At 25.7% G+C, this 27,686-nt stretch overlaps 4 protein-coding genes and 1 pseudogene across 8 annotated transcripts; 2 read left to right on the plus strand and 3 right to left on the minus strand.

Annotated features, from left to right (window-relative positions):
* The first annotated feature begins 276 nt into the window (after positions 1 to 276).
* On the plus strand, positions 277 to 3,033 carry LOC132940050 (mRNA export factor GLE1-like). Its single transcript, XM_061007445.1, has 2 exons — positions 277 to 497; positions 598 to 3,033. Exon 2 carries the CDS (start codon positions 638 to 640, stop codon positions 2,675 to 2,677), a length of 2,040 nt encoding a protein of 679 aa, XP_060863428.1. The 5' UTR covers positions 277 to 497; positions 598 to 637; the 3' UTR covers positions 2,678 to 3,033.
* A 1,218-nt stretch (positions 3,034 to 4,251) lies between these two features.
* Positions 4,252 to 10,129, minus strand: LOC132940052 (Golgi resident protein GCP60). Of its 3 annotated transcripts, none has more exons than XM_061007451.1 (9): positions 9,964 to 10,129; positions 7,684 to 7,825; positions 7,482 to 7,622; positions 7,312 to 7,416; positions 7,152 to 7,239; positions 5,745 to 5,937; positions 5,562 to 5,686; positions 5,255 to 5,447; positions 4,252 to 5,113 (listed from the first exon to the last, which is right to left on the minus strand). In XM_061007451.1, the coding sequence occupies exons 3-9, from the start codon at positions 7,595 to 7,597 to the stop codon at positions 4,875 to 4,877; spliced, it is 1,059 nt and encodes a 352-aa protein (XP_060863434.1). In that variant the 5' UTR covers positions 7,598 to 7,622; positions 7,684 to 7,825; positions 9,964 to 10,129; the 3' UTR covers positions 4,252 to 4,874. The 3 variants fall into 3 exon arrangements, with proteins under 3 accessions (XP_060863434.1, XP_060863433.1, XP_060863432.1); XM_061007450.1 differs by lacking the exon at positions 9,964 to 10,129 and adding an exon at positions 8,455 to 8,787 and having other exon boundaries at positions 5,270 to 5,447; XM_061007449.1 differs by lacking the exon at positions 9,964 to 10,129 and adding an exon at positions 8,455 to 8,786 and having other exon boundaries at positions 4,253 to 5,113.
* Positions 8,985 to 19,850, plus strand: LOC132940051 (WD repeat-containing protein 26). Of its 3 annotated transcripts, none has more exons than XM_061007446.1 (13): positions 8,985 to 9,312; positions 9,489 to 9,841; positions 11,701 to 11,800; positions 12,056 to 12,115; positions 12,769 to 12,905; positions 13,006 to 13,140; positions 13,876 to 13,995; positions 14,069 to 14,207; positions 14,268 to 14,528; positions 14,611 to 14,756; positions 14,826 to 15,034; positions 15,092 to 15,283; positions 19,700 to 19,850. In XM_061007446.1, exons 2-13 carry the CDS (start codon positions 9,648 to 9,650, stop codon positions 19,747 to 19,749), a joined length of 1,743 nt encoding a protein of 580 aa, XP_060863429.1. In that variant the 5' UTR covers positions 8,985 to 9,312; positions 9,489 to 9,647; the 3' UTR covers positions 19,750 to 19,850. The 3 variants fall into 3 exon arrangements, with proteins under 3 accessions (XP_060863429.1, XP_060863431.1, XP_060863430.1); XM_061007448.1 differs by lacking the exon at positions 19,700 to 19,850 and adding an exon at positions 18,570 to 19,090 and having other exon boundaries at positions 8,988 to 9,312; XM_061007447.1 differs by lacking the exon at positions 8,985 to 9,312 and adding an exon at positions 9,393 to 9,410.
* Positions 18,843 to 24,420, minus strand: LOC132940054 (acylphosphatase-2). The gene is made up of 3 exons (XM_061007452.1): positions 24,268 to 24,420; positions 21,068 to 21,194; positions 18,843 to 19,286 (listed from the first exon to the last, which is right to left on the minus strand). The coding sequence occupies exons 1-3, from the start codon at positions 24,332 to 24,334 to the stop codon at positions 19,172 to 19,174; spliced, it is 309 nt and encodes a 102-aa protein (XP_060863435.1). The 5' UTR covers positions 24,335 to 24,420; the 3' UTR covers positions 18,843 to 19,171.
* Positions 24,421 to 26,971: 2,551 nt separating this feature from the next.
* Positions 26,972 to 27,686, minus strand: LOC132940595 (uncharacterized; annotated as a pseudogene).

Genomic DNA, 27,686 nt, shown 5'->3' on the forward strand with positions numbered 1-27,686 from the left:
CTTTAAAATGTTTTATTGTGTTATACTGTTATGATTTTAACAATAATTATCTTCTTTTATATTTCTTTTATAATTAGTTAATAGTTTTTTTTGTTATTAAGTAGGTACATAATAATATGCAATATGCATAATAGATACTTATTAATTAATTTAATAATTTGTGTAAAAATAAATAAGTTTAATAAAACTCCTTTTAAGATATGCATAGGCAATAGTATATAGTGTTATTGCGGTTACCTTCCTTATCAGGACCACATTTAAAGATAGTATCTTCAATCGTGATCAGTACCATGACAAATTTAATTTAACTTAATTTAATTTGTCATGATCAGTACCACGATTTAAGATATACCTTAAATATATAGTATATTTTAATAAGTTTATCTATGACAAATTTAATTTGTCATGAGTATATCTTAAATCGTGGTTGCAAAGCGCGGAACGTTGAAACCGCAAAAGCTATCACAGCTTCACAGCTTCCACAACAACACTAACAAGTAAGTTAAATCATTCTTATTACTTGGGTAGTCCATTTTAAGGTATACGATACCTAAAGTACCTAAGTGTATTAAGCACCTATTATTGTGTTTGTTTTAGGATAATTATTGTGGTTATTAATAAATACTTAAAAGTTGTAATGCAGTGTAATACATCATTTTCAAATATGCATCAAGAGAATTTTTCAACTCAAAATCAAGTATACGAAAACAATTTTTCTCTTTTTGATAAAAACTTGAAAAGAATTAATAAAAATCTAGTAGCAGTTAATGAATATTACTCCTCTCAAAATGATCATTCACATTCAGTTGAAAATCATTCTCAGGTCACAAGAAGCGAAAAATTTAATGAACCAATTGATGAAAATATTGATGAATCTTTACATTTCTATGATGAATTACACAAAATTAAAATGAATGAAATTGAAGTAAGTAGGAAAATGTCTGTACGGGATTCATTGAACAAAAAAGTTGATACTTGGGAACAGACGAAAAGAGATTGTTCTAAAATACTTACAAATGTTAATGAAGACTCAAAGGATTCCGTTCGAAAGAGACTTATAATTGATAGAACTTATAATATTAAACTACTTGATAACAATAATGATCAATTTCAAACTAGATTACGTGAAGAACAAAATACATTCGATAAAAAAAAACTAAGTATGAAATTTGTATCAGCTCTAAACAGGGCATTAAGTTCATTAAGCGACATAAAAAAATTGTTAAGTGAAAGTCATATTACGACACCACAATTACTTAGTAGTTATAAACACAATTATATGTTTCTTGAAACGGCTTTAAATGAATTAAAAAATAAATCTTCAAATACTAATGAGCAAGATATCTTGATTATTAATCATCATCAACAAAATATTCAAACATTTTATGAACAGTTACTAAAATTACAAGATAAACATGTTTCATTTAAAATTGATGGTCATAAAAGTGAAGAGAGTGATATACCAAATGAAAATATACTTAAAAGCAATGAAAATAATTATCAAAATCAGATAATAAAACATAGTGATCTTGAAACAAAAAATAAATGCGAGGAAACCAAAATTGAAATAAACAATTTTACTTTTAAAATAAATGAAAAGCCTGTTGGTAAATCTGATGAATTCTTCACTTTCAAGTTTAACTCGAATAAAAAAGTTAACAATATTAATATCTCAAATTTTTCTTTTAAAATTAATAAAGATTCAAAACACGAAGATATTAAGAATAATTGTTTTTATAATTTTGAAGATGAATACAAACAATTTTTAGAAAATCATCTAACTGTGCAGAAATATTTAAAAAAAATTAAAAATTGTTATTCTTCTTTTCTTTGTAATGATAACCTAAAACCTTTGAGACAAGAATTAGTCAAAGCAATTAATACACCAGTTAATAGTATATCTTCTGTCTCGGCATGGCATATGAAAGACAAATTTGAGAAACTTGATGCATTACTGAAATGTAAAACGGTGAAAACTGGTAATTCTACTGTAACAGCAAATAGTCATCCAGATGCATTGATATTTTGTAAGGATACATTGGCAAAAAAAATTATAAATATTGGAGAGCAAGTGGCTAGTGTTAAAACCGAAACTGCTTTTGAAGTTGCATCAATTGTTACAGAACTTTGGAAAATTCATCCAGATTTTGGTATTTTACTATACGCTAGATTTAAACAAAAATGTCCATGTCTTATCCCATACAATGCTGAAAAAACAAATGAAGAAACTGATGAGGAATATTATAAATCATTATGTTATAATTATAAAAATGGAGTTGTAGAAAAACAGGATAAGTATGTAAAAAGAATGACTGGTATTGTAAGATTATTTGCAGCAATCATAGTAACTGAATCTAAGAGTGGTAAAGCATTAGGTATTGCACAAGCCTGGATGCTGATTGCAGCAACTGTACATTTAGTTCCCCAATTAGATGTTACAGCCATTTTGTTACATGAAATACTGATAATTACTGGTTATAGTCTTAAACAAACTTACGGAAAACAATTTATGAAAATGTTAGAATACATAAATACCAACTATATTAAAAAGATTGATGAAGTTACACCTGTTGGTTGTGGAGGTCCAGTACAAAGATTAAAAACATTTATCAACAAAGTTATTCAAGTAGGTTATATTGAAAAACCTAAAGGTATAATAGCTCATAATTTTTGGTAAATAACAATTGATCATGTAACATCTTTTATTTTGTAAAATCATATTTTTAAATTTTGATAAATATAAAAATACAATTATTTGATTCAAATGTATGTGAAATCATTAATAAATTATTTTAAGTTTTGAAGTGTGCTGTTTTCATAAAATTATAAATCTTTAAATATGTTTCATAAAAGGGTTCATATTATGGCTATATACCTATAGTATATTGTGGAAAGTTACGACTCAATAGTATCTAGCAATAAGTAATATTTTTAGTTCCTATATGTAAGTATAAAACTAGAAAATTATTGTACTGCATAATATTTTGATTATGGAAACATTTTGTAAAATGTAATAAATGTATACATCTTGTACACTGTCTTGTACTTACTCATATTATGCTCTATAACATTATTGGAACATTTAAATTACAAGGCAGAAAAATACCATTTATAAGCCATCACCTTTATCCGCTGATCCCTTCAACTAATATATAAATAAAATGTGTACTTATGTCTCAGTAGGTATACTATATTTATAATTAATAGTATTGTGGTCAGCAATTGCTTGTCATATTGTAAAACAATGATCAAAGTAATCTATTCAGTAAAAAATATATTTTACATATATTTTTCTCGAAAAATAGGAGCTATTTGATTGTCCAGTAACTATAGCTTGAGAATATTATTGTTAAAAAATAATTATGTTAACGATTAAACAGCTGACAAAGTGTCTTCACTGGAAGGCTTCTTAAATCCGTCCTTTCCTCAAGACACTTATTCTATTATCTATTTTACTTATTGTTCATTTTATTGTAACAGATTGTAAATAAAAATTATGAAAGTAAAAAAAAAAAAAAAAAAATGTTAACGATTACAGTATAACTCAATAATGCAGTTTTTAAAAATATATTACTACTTTTTACTTAAATTAGCTTTTGAATTTAGTCATGACTCATGTTTGATGTGACAACCTAAATAAAATAAAATTCTCAAGAGGGGCTCTGAACATTTTTTTTTATAATATTACAGTATACTCTAGCATAATTATATTATACTTATCTATGCTGTATAGTATAACCCTGTAGAAAAGTTAGGAAAAATGAACTAAGTATATTTATATATATTCAACAAAATTAAAAAAAAAATGGGAAGCTTAATAGAATTTATAATAATGTGTTAATTTAAATCAATAATACATAATATCTAATAATTATAATATACGGTTGGTACATAAACATTTATTTACATTTAAAATTAATCCTTATACAAATATTCTGACTGGTTTTAATTTCAATAAATACCTAATTATATTACAAAACTAAAACATTATACAATTATATTCAGTTTTAAGTAGTTTTTTTTTTTAATGCTATTAATGGAATTATAGTACAATAGTACTATCAATTAAATTTTGATCTTGATATTTATACATATTAAGAAAGTTGAAAAATACGAATTAAATAAGATACTTGAAAGTTGAAATGAATAAAAAATATATAATAACTGTAATGTTATAAATCTTAATTACTTTTTAACTACAAATTAAAAATATACAGATTAGGTAATATCCCTAATTATAATTAATAAATATTTGTATTTTTGGTTATAGCATAGAGTTAAATATTATAAGTTTAAAATACGGTTATTATTCATAATAAATAAATAAATATACTTAACAAGCAGTTTTTTTGTTTTAAAACATTTAACAATAGTTAACTTCTGACTTACTAGTCAGTATCAGTAGTTGTATATAATAATAAGAAATAAAAAGGATTTTTCTGCATCTTCAAATATAAAATGAATGGTTATTTCATATGAAATGTTCTTTATATTGCACTAATTTTTATTGTGCACTAAAAAAGGAAATCTTTAACTTTTTATTTATACCTATAGGTTACAATATAATATGTTAGATGGAGAAGAAAAACAATGATTTTTCTTAATGTTTTCAAAATTTATTGTAATAGTTATGTAAGTGAATCAATACTAGATAATATTATTTATATGCATATTGTATGAATATTGATTCAAAAAAAAAATTGAATAGTAAAAATTTTAATTTTAAACATATTTTAATATGTAATATATTGTTCTTTGAGTTATTTCAACTATAGTTTGGATAAAAAAAAAGCTGAATATAAATATTAATACATTTTAAACTGACTAACAGATTGCAGATTGGTAGGAATTTTATACAGAACAACATTTATATATTATTGTGAGTAATATATTCTATAATACAATGTTTTTGACCTCCATAAACTATAGGAGTTATCAAATTTAAGTAAATAAACTCCTTCCCCAGGATATAAATGACTTCCAGCATATACTTCTTTGTGACAATCTCTTCGGTATACTGGTATTATTATTGACAATGGTGGTCGATTCAACTGATTACTCTTTTTGATATCTTTAATTGTAACACCATTTTGTTCCAATTCATGAAGTAGATCTAATACAAATTATTATTTTACATATATAATTTATATTTATATATAATTTACTTATATTTGTATGACATATTAATTTTATTCTAAGTCGTATAACTAAATTTTGAACAAATGATTCACGTTTTCAATATACATATTTATACCTTGATTGATATTACCATCATCATCGTCTTCCAAGTCGTCACAATCATCATCTTCACTCTCAGATACATGCACTGAAACTTGACTAGTACTAGGTTTAACCCATTCAAAGTAAACACCGAAACCTATATCGTGACCATCAGTTGCAAACTCCCAAAATACACAGTTGCCGCCTTCAGCTGTTGGGACTCGAACCTGTAGGATTAAAAATAAACAGTACAATCAGTTTTTAAAATAGTAACACATTTTGAAAAACAATAAAAAATTGTCTACAGTAAAATGTATCTATATAGTAATTAAAATATTTACCGTAACCGTTTCTCCATGATTTACTTTAATAACGGCTTCTCCACCTTCTCGTAGTAAATTAGCTTTAAATTCATCAATATCTTTTCTTGTCCACATTGATGCAGGAAACAATGTTTGAACAGAGCCTATAATTAAAAAAAAAATTATTGAATGAAATGTGAAAGAAATTAATTCAAAATGTACATTCTCCAGAAAGACATTGCCCATTTTCACATTGCTCATTGCAGATGCTCTCATGTTCAATAATTTTATCTTCAGGAACAGTTACAGAGTTAGTTGTTATTTCCAATTCTTTGCCGGGTTCATAGTTTTGTTGTAACTGTTGCATATACTGATGATAATGTTGTTCTTGTAATTGTCTTACAAGTACAGCTTGCTATAAATAACATTATGTTTGATTGACTAATCATTATATGATATTTCTATTAACTATTATAGTTAAATAGGTGGTATTGTGGTACTTCTATTGTATGCTACTTACAAAAAACTGTTAAATGTCACATTTTATACTACTTAATAATTAATTACACTTTATCGTACTTTATTTTTTGCTGATGATCATCATCATTTTTGAGTGTTTTAAAATGTTCTTTAAGGATAATACATTGATTTTAAGTCACCCAAAATAACCTAATAAATTGTTGAATACAGTATTAACTAATCGCCACCATTCCTCTTTTAGTTAGAGATCTAATAAATCTGTAGTTCCTCAAGTTTTCATTATATATTAAGAATTAAAATGTCTGCCATATAAATTCTAAAATTTGTTTGTGCAACCACTGTAAGGACCATAAAAAAAATATAGAATGGTTGACCTTTTCATGAAGATACCCTAAATCTTTTATATATAAGGTTATATATGCTAAATGCTCTCCATTTATCAAAATAAATTATTGCCTCATTAAATTACATTTTGTATAATAGGTAATTAAAATTACTGATCTCTTTTTCAACTTTAAAAATCATTGTTCTAAAACCCAATCAATAGTTTTGTAATATACCAAAAAAACAATGAACCTTGAATAAGAATCCTGTCTTCATTTGGAATTATATCACAACACAGAATAAAATAATATACCTAAAAGTAACTTTTTGTATTGTGTCTTAGTGGATATTTATGACTAGGAGTTACCATAACTCCTAAACAATAGATCAATTACTTTAGTACCCATTGTATTTTAATTTATGTTTATCAATGGACAATTTAGGATTTTCTCATAGAGGAAATGTAACATTTTTTATGTACATAAAATTACTATATTATTCAAGTTTCTTTAACTATAAAACAACATTTTATTTTCTTTATGAGCATGCCAATTTTTTATTAATCCACGATGTAGTGGGAATGAACCCCTATATTAGCTATATCATCTACTGCTGTTCATATTGTTTATCTGAATAATCCAAGTTACAGGAAAAATCACATTTCATTAATAAAATAATAACAGAAAAGTTGACAGTAGGAAACAATTTAAAGATAGGTAGAATACGACACCATTGGAGTTACTGTAGGTAGCATACACTAATAGTACAAACTGTATGTACTCTATTAACAAGTATACATAAATTAGTTAGTTAGTAAATAATTACTTCATCTGGGTTGTTTGGAAATTGATTTTGAGCATATGTTAAAAACTGGCTATATGTCTGTTTATTTAAAGCTTCTTGAATGAGTTGTCTGAAATATTAATAATAAATTAGAATCTGCAATAAAAATGTATGTTATCTTCAGTATAACTATTTTAATTACTTGGTATTTTCTTGTCTACATCTATCTTCTTCGTCTTTTTGTTTTAATTCCATTAGTGCAAGCTGTTTTTCTAGTTCTTCCTGTTCTTTTTTCATATTTTCATCTCTGCAATATTATAAAAATTAAACTATATAAATATAATATGAATATCATAACTAAATAATAGTTACGTTATGCGTTTTTGTTCAATCAAATCAGCTTTATAAGCTTCAACAGTATGTTTGAATAAAGTACATTCTTTATTCACCAATTTAACAAAATTGACCATAGAGTTTTCTGTTGACATATCACCAAGTGCTTGCCATGCTAATCTATAAAATGTTAATATTCTTGAATACATATACTTAAAGTATAGTTGTAGATTTTATTTACCTTCGATCTCTTCCAATAACATCAAATACACCTAAAGGTGGTAATTTCGATTCATCCAACTTTCCATGGCTAACTTGACGTGTATATGCAACAAGTTTTAATTTATCATCATAAGTAAAATGTATGGCTTTACCTTCTTTTTCTACAACACAATCAATAATAAAGTAATTAATAATCACAACTTACTGAATACTTACAACTTACAATTATTTTTGTTTTCAGTTAAATATAATATAAAACAGGTATAATACCTGTACTTCAACATGTTTTTTATAAGTATATATTGTACTTAGTATATTATGATAGTTACTATTTATAAAGGTAATAAATATATTAAGAGGTGTATTCGAAAAAGGCAAATTGAATAATTTATTGTCTTGGACAGCAACATTTTGAGAATATAATGAATATTGACAGTTGATTAGAAAGATTACCAAGCCTACCTAATAACAAAATAAATACATTTGAACGAAGACAACAAAGCAAAGTAATGAGTAGCAAGAGCATAAGATTCTAAATACTTTTCCAATAATTCCATATAATTTACAAGATAATATTGTATTCATATTTTAGAAAATAGATTGGTACTTAACAATTAATTTAAAATCATAGGTACTACTAAAGTAAAGTAAACACAACATATTTTTTAGGATGACTATTTTTATTTGATACCTAAGTTATTAAAAATTTTATTTATCAACATTTAAGCACAAAAAAGTTGTTCTTAAAATGAATAGAATGAATAATATTTTTAAATAAAACTTGACGTACCCTTAAAAAACTTAAGCGCCAATGTATACAATTCTTTCAATGGCAAGCCCCATTTTTCAACAATATCTTCTTCTTTGGTATTATTACACATCGTATAAAATTATCGGACGAGATATAATTAAATTGAAATTTTATTTAACGAATAACGATTTATTGATATGTATTTGTATTTCATATAATACACATTACACCAACACAATTTCACAAATACACAAATACTCAATACGAATAATTTAATTTATAATCGGCTAAAAATAAAATGTATTGACTAGAGGTGTAATAGCCAATACCTATTGTATATTTGTATTGATATTAAATTACATTTGATAAAATATGATAATAATGTAAAATAATCAAAGACAAGCGCAGATACGGCCCTTAAAAGATCTTTATTATCACCACTGAATAACCGTGGTGTGCTGGTTATACGTGTTATCAATAACGATGTAATGGTAGCAATATTAAAATCTCAAATAATTTTGAGGTTAAGTAAATTGTCCAACGGTGGATAAAAAAATAGTAAATATCATGATAAACTATTAATTTCTCCTCAACGACTTGTTATTGTCCGTCATCTGATACCTGTTCTGATATTGAATTTTGTTGCGTAAAAAAATAAACCAAAAGAAAAATGGAAATTATTATTTAATAATAATAATTTTGATATAGTGCTATGAATCTATGATGCAAGTTCCAACCATATTAATTAATAATTTAAATTAATTTTCATAATTTTGTTCAACCAAATTTGAGGCTTTTGAGTTTTATATTTTGGACTTGTTACAGTAGTAAAGTAGTTACCCCAGTGCCTAGAGATACAACGATTTTTCAAGGACGAAGAAATCCAAAACAACAAAGGTGGGTATGTGTGTAGCGTGTACACTGTACGTTTGCGCGCGCGCGTATGGGTGTGCAGTGTGCGTATGTTTAATGTTTATCTCGCACAGCTGTTGAGGGTAAAAATGCAATAAATAAAAAAAGAATCAGGAATACATAATATAATATTATGTTTATTGATGCATTCGTTATTTTAGATTTGATGTTTCGTAGTCCAATAATAGATTTTTGTAGAGGAGGGAAAAGCGTTTAAATCTTGCCGTCGCGTAGCAAGACTGGCCTCGAGTGGCGATTCTGATGACGGTGGGCTTGTTCCACCACCGCGTAAGAAAAGGCACTTGGATACGGAAGAGACCATGTTGCAGCCAACCAATGGGTGTTTGCAACACAATGGATCGGTGGATCAGCCATCGTCCAGTTCGACCGTTAATGGTTCAGCCACTGGCAACGGCGATGATCAGGAACAAAGTAATAGTTGTAACATCAAGGGCAGGTCAAGCCAAGAGATCGTTCGGCTCATAGGTCAACATTTAAAGCTTATCGGGCTTAAGTAAGTTACCTACCTATATATGGGTCTTCTTATAAAATTAAACGATAAAAAACCACTGCCCTACTATGTTTAAAATATATACTCATTCGTACTTAGACACTTAGTATCTACATTATATTTACCTATTTATTTCATGATATAACTGATAGTTTCAATATTTATAGTTGATTCTTGAACAGTAATACAATTAGAGGGAGCTAGGGTGGCTATTTTTTTTAGACAATGTCACAAATCTACAGTAAACATTTTATCAATATCAATCTATGTTTACATTTATGTTGGACCAGATAGAAGATACCTTCAGTTAAATTATAAACCTGTAACATGAAATATTTAATAATATTAGTATTCCTTTGTATATTATAATGCACTTATTAATTTGAATGTAATAAACACAATTATCATCATTAATAAATGCTACATAAGAACAGTAAAAGTGCATCACCTTGTTTCAGGCAAGTCATTGCTTTAAATTTTTATGACAGTGGCGGCACCAGGGTAGGCCCAGGCCTACCTTAAAAAGTCTCTCCCCCCTTGTGGCCCATCCCAAAATTTAAATTAAAAATAAATCATAATCGGCTATTAAAAATTATCTCATGATTTATAAGAATAGAAAAATATTGAGTCGTATGTATGACGTAAACAACATTTTAAATGGGTTGAAAATGATGCACTATATATAAATCTTTTACGTCTATCACAAATGTATACTTTTAATAATTAATAAATATTTTTATTCAATAAATAAATTAAGGCTAATTTTTAAATTTGTAATATACAAACAAAAATATTATTTGTTGAAATATGACCGTAAAAAGAAAAAAAATGTTAAATATATTTGTCAAAAGTATTGAAATACAAATATTCATTAATTAACAAGACTGCAATTTGATAATAAGTAATACATCAAATAAATATGAAAATAATAAGTTAATATCTAGCTATTTACAATTTTAGATTCAGAGCGGAACAAAGAATGTACCTATTAATTTTATAACAATGTGTTATTTGTTTTTTTGGGGAGGTTTACACGATAAGTAGTCGAAATAATACTTTGATTTTCAACTTCAGTACCTTGTTCGATGGAAAAGTGAATCTAGTTGGTGCATTAGTGAAGTCAAAATTTAAAATTATCAGTAGTTTTCAAAAGCTCTAGGAAAAACAAAACTTTTCAAAAACGAACAACTATAGATAAATGAGATGTATTTCATGTGTTTATTTTATCAATTCCTATACTTGATAAAATTTTCAAAATATTTTGACTCGTTTTGAGCTCCTTAAGGACATTTTCAATTTTTGTCAATAAAATTTAATTTATTGGGTCAAAAAGCATGAAAAATTAATACAAAGCTCCTGATATATTGTTACAATAGAAGTTGAATAACATTAAAAATACATAGGCACAATTTTTATTTTCAAGTATTTAATGTATCAAATTTAAAATTTAAAAACGATTTCGTAGTTAACAATTTATAAAATTTTCAACTTTTACACCTAAGAATTAAAAATTTAAAACAGGGTGGTTCCACATAAATAGGTTATATTATATAAATTACTTTATTCTCAAAAATATCATCAAATATACTTAGTAATATCATAGCGTATGGAGTATCATCAGTAGCGTATCTAAGATTTTTCAAGGGATTCAGTATAAACATATTATATTCATATTATTATATTATACCTGTTGTATTGTGTACAAAATTTAGTCTCAGGGGAGGGAATATGACCTGCATACCCTCCCACCCCTAGTAGATATACCACTGAACACACACCATCCATTACAATGATCCACTTGTAACTTACTGTACAGCAGAGCAAAACACCCACTTACCCGCTTTTTTAAATTTTGATTTTAGTCAAACTGCAGAAGTGTTAATGCAAGAATCTGGGTGTCGTTTAGAACATCCTGCTGCCACTCAATTTCGCCATCATGTAATGGACGGTGAATGGCACAAGGTATGTATTAATATTAATTATTATCTCATACAAGTACTTAATTGAAAACTGTTTTTATTTACTTAAAATACATAAGGCTATAGAAAATATGTTAAAATTGTATATATTTTAGTATTAATATTGTTAATATTACTACAAACAAAAAACCAAATTAAATGAGATAATCTTATCAATTAAATTATAAAACATTGATACTACTTTTATTTGAATTAAGTTAATATTATGTTTATACTGAAAATAATTATAACATTTCAGGTTAGTGCAGATTTGAACGAACTTCAAGCTTTAGTAGGGAATTCATGCCAATATTTTTCAGTGAGTATTTTTATTATTTATTTTTGTAATGAATTCAGCATATGTTTTTAATTCAAAAAAAAAATAGAATTAATTCAGAGAATTATATACCTTGATATGTCCACTAAATATATATTCAAATAATGATTTATTTTTATATATATTATATAAGTTAATATTATTTATTTTATATTCTCATACATTTTTTAAAAATACTCTTTATGCCAGGTTTGGTGACTATTCTAAGTTTATATATACAATACAAAACTCAATTACAGATCATACTCCATGCTACCAAATCTGGAATATTACCTCTTGCAATTAGCACAACTCATATTATACTGCCGACTAAATTTATCATCTTTGTTATGATAATATTTAACTATTCCTCCTTGCCAGCTGTTCTTTAGTTCTTGATTATAATTTAATGCGCTAGTATCTATAAAATCATCTAGATCATATTTTAGTCATTTTTATATATTTAATTCTAATTTTACTTATGTGAAATGATTTTATTTTATATTATCATTATTATGAACATTACTTATGCAATAAATAATAATAGTATATTTATATTTATAATATTTTGTTGTTTTTAAAATAGTAGGTATATCTCAGAAACTCTATTGCCTAAAGCTATTAATTTTAATAATATTTCTACATTTTTTTTTAAGGACATGAAATTTTTGATATGTGAACAAAAGTACTTGGAATATTTAGAGGATGGTAAAGTTTTGGATGCATTGCATGTGTTGCGTAATGAGTTGACACCTTTGCAACACAATATTGACAAAGTTCATATTCTTAGCAGGTTTGGATTATTTTAAAGTTAAATTGGATCATTCTTTGTATAATTTATTATTTTATTTTATTTATAATGTATTCTTAATTATCCGATCTTATTGTTTTAGCTATATGATGTGTAGTGGACGAGATGAATTAATGAAACGAGCAAATTGGGAGGGAAAAGGACATAAATCTAGAACTTTACTCATGGATATGATTCAACAATTTTTGCCCCCACATATTATGCTACCACCCAAAAGGTAAATAATTATTTGTTTTAATATTAGATATATTCTATGATTTTATTATTCATTGTGTACATTTGTGTATATCAACATAAAATATATTCTGAGTTTGCATTTTTTTATTAATTTTTCAAAATAATGGCTTAAACTAATACATATTGTTGAGCTTGTCATTCTAAAATTTAATTTAATTATTAATTTTTCTAATTTAAATAAGGTTAAATACTGTCTCGTTGTTACTTATGAGTTATGACCGCACTATTACTACTGTAGATATAAATATACAAGTATACATTAAACACAAATAAAAGTTTTTTTTTTTATAATATTATAGTGAAACATTTTAAAGTGGTAGGACTATATAATAATATAAAGTTTTAATAGTTTTTGTTTTTTAAAGATGCTTCAATATTATTAGGTTAGGCTAATGAGTTATAAATATGTTTTGTAAAATTATTAATTTTTTATCAAAGAATATTCTGTTATTACATTGAAAACAAATAAATGATATGTTATGCAGTATGTAGTCCTTAAAAAAATTTATGGGCACACGCCTTATTCATTGTAAAAAATAACAGGGCTATACCTAACCCGCGCACCACAATTTTGGTTAAGGGTGCACACATAAATATAAAATTAGGAGGTGCACCCTCGACTTCACCACTGACCATATACAATATTCATATTATATATTTTATAATCTACTAATGTTTTTTTATATTTAATTAAATTATTTTACACTTATTTTAGGTTACATATGTTATTGACTCAAGCAGTAGAACTGCAAAGAAATCAATGTTTATTCCATAATACAACGTTTGATGATTCCATTGAAACTGTTTCCTTACTTACTGACCATAAGTGTTCATTGTAAGTAAATTGTGTTTTAAAATAATATTATAATTTTGTATTTGTGTAAAAATAGAAATTGTTCTTATTGCAGAGAACAAATTCCATGTGAAACCGTCCAAATACTGACTGAACATTGTGATGAAGTATGGTTCTGTCGGTTCTCGCCTAATGGAAAAAAATTAGCAACTGGCTCAAAAGATGCATCCATTATAATATATGACGTTGATCCAGTGTGTTTAATTAAAAATCACTTCTTGCTTGTTACATCTTAACAATATTATTATTTACAGGAAACATTAACTGTAGAACAATCGATCACTTTAGATGGCCACTCATACGGTGTTAGTTACCTTTCATGGTCTCCAGATGGCGAACTCCTCATGGCTTGTGGGCCAGAAGACTGTCCCGACTTATGGGTGTGGAATGTTAGCACTGGTGTTTTGAGGTTGAAACTCTCACATTCATCAGACGACTCATTAACTGCCTGTTCTTGGCATAAAGATGGCCAAAAATTTGTCTGTGGAGGAATCCGAGGACAATTTTATCAATGTGTAAATATACATAAATAAATAATCAACGTACATGCATATAGGCTTTCAAAATAATTTGAATTAAATAATAAATAAATTGTAGGATTTAGACGGTTCCGTATTAGATTCATGGGAAGGTGTTCGTGTAAATTGTCTTTGGTGTCGATCGGATGGAAAAACTGTGTTGGCAGCAGATACACGTCAACGAATTCGTTCATACAATTTTGATGAGCTCAGTGATCAAAATTTGTAAGCAAAGTAAAAAATACATTTTGTGCGTCTGTCTAAATATGGATCATGTTTATTATGTTTAAATAGAATACAAGAAGATCATCCTATAATGTCATTCACAGTTAATAAAACTGATCGTCTTGCACTCCTAAATGTTGTATCACAAGGTGTTCATTTATGGGATCTCCAAGATAAGTGTTTAGTAAGAAAATTTCAAGGAGTTACACAGGGCCATTTTTCAATACATAGTTGTTTTGGCGGTGTTAATCATGATTTTATTGCTAGTGGAAGTGAAGGTTTGATACTGTCATTAAATAAAATTTGTACCTATTTGAAAAAATATTTTGTTTTAGATAATAAAGTATATTTGTGGCATATTAAGCATGAACTACCAATAGCAACATTAACTGGTCATACAAGAGCAGTTACATGTGTTAGTTGGAACCCTGTTTATCATCAAATGCTTGCATCGGTTTCTGATGATTGTACTGTTCGTATTTGGGGTCCTGCTGCTAAATACCGTAAACAAAAATCTAATAAAAGTGGTAAGTTTTACATTGATGATTTACTTCGTAATTAAAATTAGTTTAATTTGTTAAAATGAACTATTAAACTTGTCAATGATATATACAGGGTGATTCTTTTATCATTGATCAAATAATATTTATGAATATTTAAATTATTTTAGAATTTTTTACCCAAATTTTATTGCACTCAGTTTTACTATTCAGTATTATAGATAATATAAAGTGGTATCCACTTGTGATTTTAAAATAAGTGTACATTTATAGTTTTGTGTTCGGAAAAAGAATACTTTTCAGAAATTTATAAATTATTAAATATTGAATCATGATTTATTATCTATAAATAAAATTATTTATTTATAAAAGTTTAGGTAAATGAAGTAGAGGATATAGAGGATATGGCTTGACATTAATACACAATTCCATTTAAGATGATTGTTTAGCTAGCCGCATTTCTTTGCTTAAAAACAAACAACATAGCTAATTTGTGTTCTGTTGAACCTAATTATATGTGTTGTTAGTTTTAACATTGGAATGAATTGACCTATTATCAAACTTAAAGTATGCTTTATGTATGTAATTAAGTATAAGCAAATAAAGTAACATTATCTGTGTTTATTCGTTGGCTTTTTGTTGATATTTAAATTCAATTTATAGAGTATAAAATATTGCATTATAGTAATGCTCATAAGTAGACTGGTTTTATATGCTCTTAAAATCTTAAAAATAAGATGTTTTTATTCTTTATAATTTCATCAAAATTATCTTTTATATGCAAAAATAATCTTTTTTGAAAAAATATGGTTTTTCATAAAAATGTACTAAATACTGGAAAAACAAATAAAAATTATAAAATAGTTAAATTAATCCTTATCTTTAAAAAACTATTCAAACAGTCATGTTTAGTCATAGCGAGCCCAGCTCGCTCTCTACCGTTTGAGACCAGATGCGCTTTCCTTGATGCTCAAAAACACCACGCTAAACTCGAGTCCGCATCTCTATACTCTGTTCAAGTTAAGAAACGTAGTTGTTGGCCGACTTATGCGCAAGAGTGTGAAAATACTACACGTCAGGTATACAGATAATTGACTATGTGGGGGTAACAAACGGGTGTTGCCTGATTGCAGCCCTATGAAAACCAGTCTCTACTTATAACCCACTTAATAATTAAAAAATTATGCCAATATACAAACACATATAATGTTCTTAACTTTAATTTTGATAATAAGTGTTTTACTCATTTTAATATTGAACTGACCACAAAATTGTTCCTGCCGAATGCTGCTAGGTTTGTAAGACAGAGCTAACAAATACGGAATTCATTCCTAATTTAAAAAACGCGTTTTCTATTCATTTACTATTTATATAATATTATTTTCATATAAATTATTTTGTCTGAGATTATGAAATAAAAAAAAAAATTTAATTTCAAAAAGTAAAAACCTTTTAAAAAATAAATTTATAGTACAATCTGTTATTAATAAAAATTGTAAGTGATTCCATGAATTACTTAGAATAAAACGTAAGCAAATCAATTCAAAATATTTGCAGTTTTATGATTAAACTGTACCTGTATGTCTTAAACCTATACAATTTAAACTTTATATTTTATTTTACATCCTATTTTCATTAATTTACTTGATGATATATAATAAACTTAAAATTAAATTAATTTTAACTAAATAAAGAAATAATATTTTTTGTATATAATTGACTGAACAAATGAAGTGTTTTAATTTAAAGTTCATACTTTATTAATTCTGTTTTAAGTTCAAATATTAATTTAAAATTGTTCAATAATGACAAAAGCCTTTTGTTATTATCATGGCTACGATTTTATAGCACTAAAAAATATTAAAATGTATAATATAATATGAATTAAAAAAATAGTAATATTAATACTAGTATTTATAATCAATGATAGTATAATATGCAGTAAAATTATGGTCTTAAAAAATAAAAGTTTATTGTTTGTAATTACTATTTTTACTACAAAAATTAATTTAAAAAATCGTTTTTATATTGTTTAACACCTAATAAAAATATTATATTTATATATTATCAATAATATAATTGTAGATAGATAGTGTAAAACCATAATTTTCCACTTTTGGTGTTTAGGAGGTTCACTTAAAAATAATTTACTATTATATTTTTCTAGTCATTTAATAAATTTCAGAATTCATTTGAAATTAACTTGAAAACATAAAACCTATAAAATAAGTGTAAAATGTTAAAATATACTTTTTAAACCCTAAATTGGTATATTATGTCAAGTAAAATTTAATATTTACACTTCTTTTATCTTGAAACTGACAGCTATTTTTTGGAATATTCTAGAAAATATGCATTTGCAATAAAATTTGCCCTGGTTATGATCTATTGCACATTGTATAATTTATGAGAACATAATATCCCAAAAAGGCAAAAGAGAAAATGTCATAATACATATATTGATAAATTGACTAACTGGCAAGTGGCAACCATCATTAGTATGTTTAGGTGTTTGCTCATTAAAGTTGATATTGATCTAGCATGGATAATTTTGTTCTCTTCAGTCCAATTAATGGAATCTAAAAATAATTTTTTTAAAAGTTAAGGTTTAGCCAATGCGTGTCTGTCCTACTCAAATAAAACCTCTTGCTACAGTATCTATAATATATCATCTTTAGTTCAATTCATCATGTATTATGTAACATTCAGGTCTATTCTTAAAGATCATGATAAAAACAGAATTTACTGTAATATAAATTATAAATAAACTATTTTTTATAGTTAACAATGATTCATAGTAAACAATATTTGTATATGACATATTATGATAAGTATTTAGTTATTAATTACTGATATAAACTTATATAATATAATGTTATTTTACTAAATATATTGTGATTATCAACTATTAACTATTATCTATAGAATATAGATTAATTATTAACCATTATAATATTATAATATCATATCTGAAAATGCATTATTAATAGATAATTATTTTCTTAATGAATTTATTCATTAATTTGTATGTGTTAATAATAATTTATTATAATTAAGATGATATAATGTTCTTGTTTCATAGTCTAAAGTAAACATTTAACATGAACACTTTTCATAATTTTTACATAGTAGAACTATTGTGAATTATATTTTGTAGATTTCCTCATTAATATAAACCAAATAGATCTCAAATAAAAAGGATATTGTTAATTTTTAAAGAATATCTGGATTTATATTTTATCACACTTAAATCAGTTTATGAAACCTGTTTTAAAATGTATACATTTTTTTGTATTATTTTTTTTTTACGCAGATATAAACAACGATTCTGGGTCACCTTCCAAACATATGTAAAAAAAAAAATTATTGAGACTATTTGAAAACAAATATTGTATAGTAAATTTTGTTTTGCCATTAATAAACTTTATAATTTAAAAGTCTTTTTTTTTTATATATATATATTATTTAACTATCTGTTTTCTTTGTGTTCTTTTACTTCAAAGACAAGTTTATAGAACATAGTTCTAAAATAATGGTTGCTTAGAATTACATATAGTGTGTATGAGTATAGTATAATAAAGCAAAATTAAAAATCTGTAAATATTTTTTTTATTTGCAAAATTCTTAGAGTTTAAGATGTGTATTTACAATACTTATTACTTATTATTTTAAATAGTTTGTCATACCAATAGTTTACTTTATTCATTTTTCTAATACATTATAATATTTAAGCAATTTGATTTACATTATAAAATATTATGTATTATGTATTTGCCTTTCGAGCTAGTATCGATTTTTAAAAATAATAAATAATGTATAAAAATTTTAACAATATATGCATGTCTTTTTTTTTCACCAATATTTTAGTGTTTTTTATCTTTCCTGCATTAATAAAATATTACTTTTTAAGGATGTTTAAAATCTTATGCTAAATCCATTGAACTCTTTCCTTGCCAAATATTCAAAGTTCATTAGATCACATCGCTCAATTTTACTTCCAGGACTTCCTTCGTTTGACAACCATGCGATCCTGTAATAAAATATTAAGTATATTATGTGTATAAACTTTTCTAAATGATATAAGCTTCATAAGTTTGCTGATTTAACTTAGTTATGTCTACTTAAGAATTGTTTGGAATTTTCATATTATTTATATTGAGAGCATGCATCATTTCTTCCCAAAACCTCAGTTTTATTAAAAATAATAGTTTGTTTACATAATATTTTCTCCCGTTAAAGCACTGCCAGGGTCATTGATACCAATAATACTATTACCATATTATGTCCATAATATATTATATTGTGTAATATTTGAATAGAAAAAACGGCAAATCTCCAAAACAACTCCATAGTATTGTTTACAATGTACATATCATTATAATAAAGTATATTATAAAATTAATGGTACATAATCTATAATAAAACTCCAACATTTTCATGCAGGTAGCAAGGTTGTTAAATGTGAACGGAAAAATGAACCCAAAGTGTGTTGAAACGCGGTACAAAAAAATACTCATCAAAAACTTGCACTAATTCTAGGATCTGGTGTATGGACATTAAGTATTTAGTACATTTAAAATAATTGATTTGTACTTTAAACTATCAAAAAAATAAAGGTAGTTCTTATCTAATTATTATAAAAATTAGTTTTTCTATTTTACGATTTATTGAATGTTGTTGGTAAGTTGTTTAACATTTTGTACTCTAAGTGGAGCGATGAATATATTACATTTATAAAAATAATTTGTAATGAATTTAAATTATTGACTCCTATAAAATCTTTATATTGTGCCCTTGTGAGGGCGATTTTGGAGTATGGAGCCATTGGGATCCAGATACCTCAAAAATAAAAATAAAAACCACTGTATGAATAATAGTAATATAAATAATTTATAAGCTATTATAGTTATTAGTTATAGTTAGAAATAGAGGCTGACACATGGTTTTTGTCAGATTCGTTTTTTGTATATTATAATGATTTATCATTCAGATGATGTCAGCGCACTATTTGTTTTCTCTTTCTGAGAGAGAATGCGCAACATAGACAAAACGCATTAATGCAGAATATTTTTTTTTATGTTTTTAATTAAGTAATCTTAGAGTAAAATCACTCATTACAAAAAAGATAGAGAATAATATTTTTGAGGGAATGACATCGATTTTATATTTTATTGTTATTTGAGTTTGTATTCGACTTTCAAAATAAACAACAATTTAAATTATGTTTAAATTGTTTTAAGACAATATTTAGGTAAATCAATGTCATTTCCTCAAAAATATTATTCTCTATCTTTTTTGTGATTGGTGATTTTACTCTAAGATTACTTAAAAACATAGCAAAAATTATTCTGCGTAAATGTGTTTTGTCTATTTTGCACGTGGGACAGAGAGAGAAAACAAATAGTGCGCTGACATCCTCTTAAATTCAAATTTAACACATATATTACAGTGATCAGCTACTTGATGACACCATAGATTAAATATGATGATACACACAAGACCACATACAGCAGAGTGGCTTGTCAATTTCATTATTATATGTTAACTAATTTTATAATTTTAATTTTCGAGTTGAAGTCTAACTCTCAACCTTTTACATAATTCTGAATTGAATGAAGAAGAATTTGTATACAATTCTTTTTGTATTTTAATTTATCTACATTTACCTAATTAATTGTAATTTTTAAAAAAGTAATATTTTAGGCATTGTCCAGCATTTAATGACGTGTGCCTAGTGTTAGTATGTATGTCGAAATAATAAAATTAATATTTTATTTGTATTATACAACAAGCCATGATAGTATAACTCACATTCCTTCAACATTTGCTTTTGGTCCTTGCATTTTGCCCATTATAGTACCTCTTTTACTGTTTTTTACCCATCCGACAATATCAAGTTCAGTGCTTCGATCTCTGCAATATTTGGTGAAGTACACTCCTAAATGATAAAAATTAATACCGTTTTAATCATTAGAAATTCTACATAATAATTTATTTATAATAAATTAAATAATAAGTATCTTAAGAATATTCAAAATTAAATTGCTTATAAAAGTATATTTTCATTAAAATGAAACATCCATTTTTTATTATTGAACTTAAGCCTGATGACTATGGTCATTAGCTGTTGTAGGGGATTATGAACTATAGTTGGTAAGGTGTTACGATTGTTATGGTGGCAAACACGTGTATGGGTGGCAAGGTTTTTACTACTACAGGAGGTCACCCATCCGGGAGCTAGTAGCAGTGAGCGTTACTTACTCTCAGCCGCATTCTTTGGTAACAGCCAAGCCACTTTATAGTTATTATTATTATCTTTATTGAGAATTTTCCCCTTAGGACGTTGTCCATACTATAAATTTGTAAAACAATGTATATTTATACTAATTATAATAGTAATATAATATGTAATGAATGGCAACCATTTAGATAAACAAAAAAATTCTTTTTTCGTGAACTGAAAAAAAAAATTTATGTTATAACTACCCCTTGTTACCTAAGGGGGTTGAAGAAATAATTTAATAACACCCTCCAAGTTTCGAGGATTCTATTGATATAACTTTTATTGAAAACGGTTCAAATGATGAAATTATCAACAAACAGCATTTAATTTTAATTTATATAGATAAGTTTAATTAAAAATAAAATATAGTTTATATAAAATATCACATATAGTAATTTTCTATTAGGTAGAAAGTTTTCCATATCATTCCTATTAATTCAATTTAAATAATATAAAAGTATCAATTTCACCGCATATAAATCATTTTAGTTTTCCAAACTTAAGTTAAAATATTTAATAATGCATACTTACACTAATGATGTTTGGCAATAGTACCTATATATATATAAAACTATTATCATGTGCCAACTATTAAAACATTGTTGTTTTTTTATATTTCTCAGACTTTCAGTTAGTTAATTTTATAGTAATAACGTTTATTTATAAGCTCAAGAATATAATAAGTATAAATATATTTTTTTTCTTTTATATTTTTCTAGACTTTAGTTTCTTATATTCATTGTTAGTTTCAAATTTATTTTAGTAGGCAGAACCTAATTATATTTTTTCTTAAATGTGTAGTTTTTAATACATTTTGTAGACAATTTCTTGAAATTTAAGTATATAAATTAAAATAATTTTTCTTTTACATTTTATAAGTTTTCCAAGTACAAGAGAAACGGACATACACATAATTTTATGTTTTTGGGATCTTGTTCTATTTTATAACCTATTGTGAAATACCTATGCAATTATGAAAAGTTAGGATATTCTGTCATAGTTATAAATTTAAAAACAATTATAGTTTATCATTTCATTCGAAAAATCATTGGTTATATTGAACAAAGAAATTTTACTTTAAATTGTTTGTAAAAAGCAGCTTATTTGTTTCCTGTTTTCTCAGACATTTGACGGTAGATAACTAACTACAACTTAATATTCCATTAAGAGGACGTCGTACCCGCATGTGTTGTCTCCGTTTTACACCCGTTACGTAGATACAACGTAGCAAATTTTCGTTTGCCAGTTTAATCCATCAGATCCATTTTAAAATTTAAAAGTAAGATTATTATAAGATTATAGGGCATGGCATAGGCTTTTATTAATATTATTATTTTTAATTGATCATGTACAGTTTCAAAAATGTCATAACTTACTTAAAAATAATATCAATAAAAGGCTACTTTGTAGTTAGTGCCCTAGATAATAATCTTACCTTTAAATTTTATAATAGGTCAATTCACTCTAATATCAAAACTAACATCACACTATTGAAACTGGTGAACGAACATTTGGTATGTCATACGTGTGTAAGACGGAGACAACACATGCGGGTACGACGTGTCGACATCCTCTTAAAATAACATCACAAATCACAATAGAACACCAATATAATATTATGTACATAAAATAAAACATGATTTTAAACTAAACAACTACATTTTACCTATAATTTACAATTTAGTTTTTTTCTCCCAATTTTATTAACATTTTTAGAATTAAAGTCGTAAAGTGTAGGTACCTATTATTATTGATTACTTTTCCATATATGGACGTTTTTAACGTATTTTGCAGCAATATTATCTAATATCTACTCTAATTTTCTTCCTCAAATAATAGTTTCCAAAAAATAACAAAAACGTTATAGAAAGATAATAGTTCTTCGCTACTCTGAATCTAAGTAACAATGTGCATGTGTAATCAAAACATTATAGTAGCCAGGTAGGTAGTGTTTATTTAAAATACAAATTATAAACAATACCATAAAATTACGTAATTGACAAATGCAGGAATGTGGACAAAAGAATCCCTGACTATCGGTCTTGAACTCTTGAACCAATATTCAGTTAAGTAGGTAGGTACTGGTCAAATGACAATAGATAAAGAAAATCATTAAATTTGTATTTAGTATTAGTAAGCAGTAACTGTTCACTGTTGCTTTAATATGAATCAAATATTATTTAAAATGTGCACACTGCACAGTTTTGCTGATGGTGGAAATTTGGAAACTAAAATAATTTAACGTTAACGGTAAACAATTTAGATGTGGTATTATATTGTTAATGTTATTATCTACCTGCTGATAAGTTATAATAAGTACCTAAAGTGGCTAAGTGTATACTCTTTTTGCAAGTTGCAACATGTATATTGTAAATCTAACCTACCTACTTACCTATAAAATGTATAAATTATTAATACAATTAAAAAATATATATTTTCGTCAAACTGTTAATTTTTTAATGGATAAGTTATATATAAACAATTTTATATTCGCGGGAATTTTTATAAATGTATAACTACCCAATTTTTTTTACCTATCTAAAATTATAGAATTAATTTTTAATTGATTGCACTTTTAATAAGACGAAACAATTCAAAACAAATTGATTTTTAAAATACCTAATATATTAGAATCATGTTTGTGTATCTGCAGGTGTCCATAAAATGTAAATTGTGAGTTTTCAATATTTTACGTGAATTAATTAAAAATATGAGAAAAACAATTTACCTTGTACTTTTCCGAATACTTCAAACTCGACCGAGACGTATGAATGACCTGACTCTAGATGTGCCATGGTGCATGCCAAAACACGAACTAAGTCTCTGTCAAACCTTTTCTCGATATATTTTCTCTTACCATTTCTATTTTTGATAAGTGTTCTATATTAAGCAACACAGATGTTTACCATGTCAATTTCAACTCACCTTGAGCTCTCGAAAATTTCTCAATACGCTTAAAATCGGAGCCTAAAAATGTTGTACATATTTACTATAGTAGTAGATAGGTACATAAACAGATATAACTTAGTATACGTAATGCGGAACTAGAATTATTCCGCAAGCTAGGGGTTAAATAATAGTACATGAACGTATCAGTGTCTTTTTTTCCAGATCCACTTGACATGGTTAACACTTGTTTAATTAAAATAATATGCTTGATAAATGGGTGTGTGAAGTATAGACATTGAGATTCACACTTGCCAAATTTTTTTGATTTTAAGAGAGGGTTTTATAAATCAATTTAAATTACAAAACAAAAGCCAAATTAGTTATGTGATGTGGAAAAGGAACTTGTTAATAAATAACATAGGTAGGTATGACAGTATGTGTCATAATGTGATCCTACTGCAACAATGAAATAACGGTACTTACACTACTATACAGATAAATTTTACCAATATTATGATTTATAATTTATAAAATTAAAATAGATTTAAGGATTTACTTGTAACATATTCTTGGCATTCAATCAAACAATCAAAGTAGTAAATCTAAATTAAATCGTAAATTCATTGACAATTTCTTAAACGATTGTTTTCGAAACGATTTTTTCGTTTGGTGCCAAATATTTTCGATAAACCAACTAAAATATTAGTTATTACTTATTACTTATTACCTACTTATTTGATTTGTAAAATTTTGAAAATATTTAAACTCTTTTTGAGCTATTAACAAACAATTTTAAATTTCCTTTTTTTAGTTTTTTTTCTATAAATATCCATAAAATTTTATTTGTTTAGCCAAAAGGCGTGAACATTTAATACAAGGTTTCTGATATATTGCTTAAATGGCAGTTGAAAAATATTAAAAATACATGGGCACAATTTTTTTTTGATAAGCATTATTAAGGTTGAATTTTGACAAAATTTAATAATTATTTTGTAGTTAAAAAATTATAAATTGTTCAACTTTTATAGCTAAGGATTGAAAATTTAAAACAAGGTTCCACGTAAATAGGTTATATTGAAATTACTTTATTCACAATAATATCATAGAATATACTTAGTAATATCATAGGCTGACTGACCGTTTTTGCTCAGAATCGTTTTTCTTATACAATGATATTATATCATTGAATTCAAATTTAATACCATCCATTACAATGACTCACTTGTAACCTACTGTACAGCAGAGCGACAACCACTTACCCGCTTTTTTTATTGAAACACGATATTTTTATTGCTTTAATAACAACTTATGATAGATCTTATACTCAAATTCAATATTTTAACAGAACATATATCATATTTTTTCAACACTTGAAAAAAAAATTCAAAATTAAATTTACAAATGTTTAAAAATAATGAATAATTTATTGAATATGTAGAAAGTGATCATTTAATTAACAGTGGTAAATGCTTCGAGTTCCTATAATTAATATTATTTTAATTACAACAAACTAAGTATAATAAGTTATATTATGAGTAATGACCTATCGGCTATCGTTTAATCAAAAATCATAATTAGTTGTTTACTATCCAATATTTCAGTACCCTATCGTAAGTACATAACATTAACATTTGATTTTCAAACAGTTATACAAATTTAAAAATGCATTTTTTCCCAAACTTTTTTTTAATCCTTGTAAGAAAAATATATGAAAAACCGTATATAGATGTATTATTTGTGTTACATTTTTAAACTTAATTAAGTATTAAAATTAAAATATTATATATTTGTTACGTGCTATACATTAAAAAAAAAAAAAAATTATCTAATAAATGTTGTCATCATTTGATACTAAAAGTCTAAACAGTATTATAAAAACACTGTGACTAAGCATTATCTATGTATTATTTATTTTACAACTATTTGAACAACCTAAGAGAAATGTTGTGTTAAATGTTCAAGCATTTTAATTTTCAAACAAAAATTGTATCTTTAGTTTATAGGAATAACTATTTTAAAATTCTAAATGTCTATAAACAGCACAAAATATTCAGAAATTGTTTGAAATTTATAGTATAATATTAAGAGGACGTTATACCCGCATGTGTTGTCTCCGTCGGTATTGGGACAAAATATCCAACGGATAAAATATCCAGGGATAAAATAATCAATGTATATAGGACAAAATATCCAAATAAAAAAAATTACTAATATCTGTATTTTTAATACTCATAATTTTGTTGATTATAAATTTGTTAATTTTTAAAGCACATTTTAATAACATAATACTTTATAATACAGTAGCTGGTAATAAAATAATAATAAAAATAATATGTTGCGTTATAAAATAATTAGTTTTTATAAAATTTATATTATTTAAAACTATATAACTTATATTATTATAATTTAATTATATAAATATCGTATTAATATCATATAAGTTATCGTATTATATTTGCTATTGCAATTAAAAAAATATCTAAATCTTTTTCACCATTCATAAATTCAATACAAAGAAGCTTAAGTTTTTGTTTCGTCAGCGGCTATCTCCAGGTGCATTTTTTTACTAGAGTCCAAATACTTGGATGATTATGTGTTACCTAGAAATTGAAATTTTAAATATAGGTTAGAATAATATAACGACAATAATCTTGTATAAATATTGTATGCCTAAGTACTAACTGAATTTGAAAACCTATGATTCCATCCTTCACATTGATTATTTGTCCGGTTACCATCACGTAAAGTTGTTTCCATAACATTCCATACTGATGGCGAATATAAAGCAGATATTTTACGTTGTTTACGTCCTATTTGTTTAGTACTTCCAATATATGTATTTTCAAAATATGTAACCAGTTCTTTGGCTTTGTCTGGCATGATATCTTTTAAATAAAGTAATCCTGAAAAAAATAAAAATATATAAGTACAATAGAACAATTAATTAATTTATAATTGTATGCATGTTAATTACCTTTTTCAATATCGTTGACAGGGAGAAAGGCAAGCCCGTCTAACATCGCACAAAACTTACTGAATGTCTCTGTAATATTCTCTGTAATATGTTTCCAATCCCAGTTTTTGTACTTGCCGTTGTGTACTTTGACATAAATGATAAAAGCAACCCTGTATTTTAATATCATCTCCAAATGTGATTTTTATCGCATTTATAACTGCTTTTTCAAAATCACAATTTATAGTATTTGGATCCGGATACATTTCTAGTTCTTCACATTTTTCCATAATAATAGATAACAT

This window comes from Metopolophium dirhodum, chromosome 3 (assembly GCF_019925205.1).
Source record: "Metopolophium dirhodum isolate CAU chromosome 3, ASM1992520v1, whole genome shotgun sequence".
NCBI lineage: Eukaryota > Metazoa > Arthropoda > Insecta > Hemiptera > Aphididae > Metopolophium > Metopolophium dirhodum.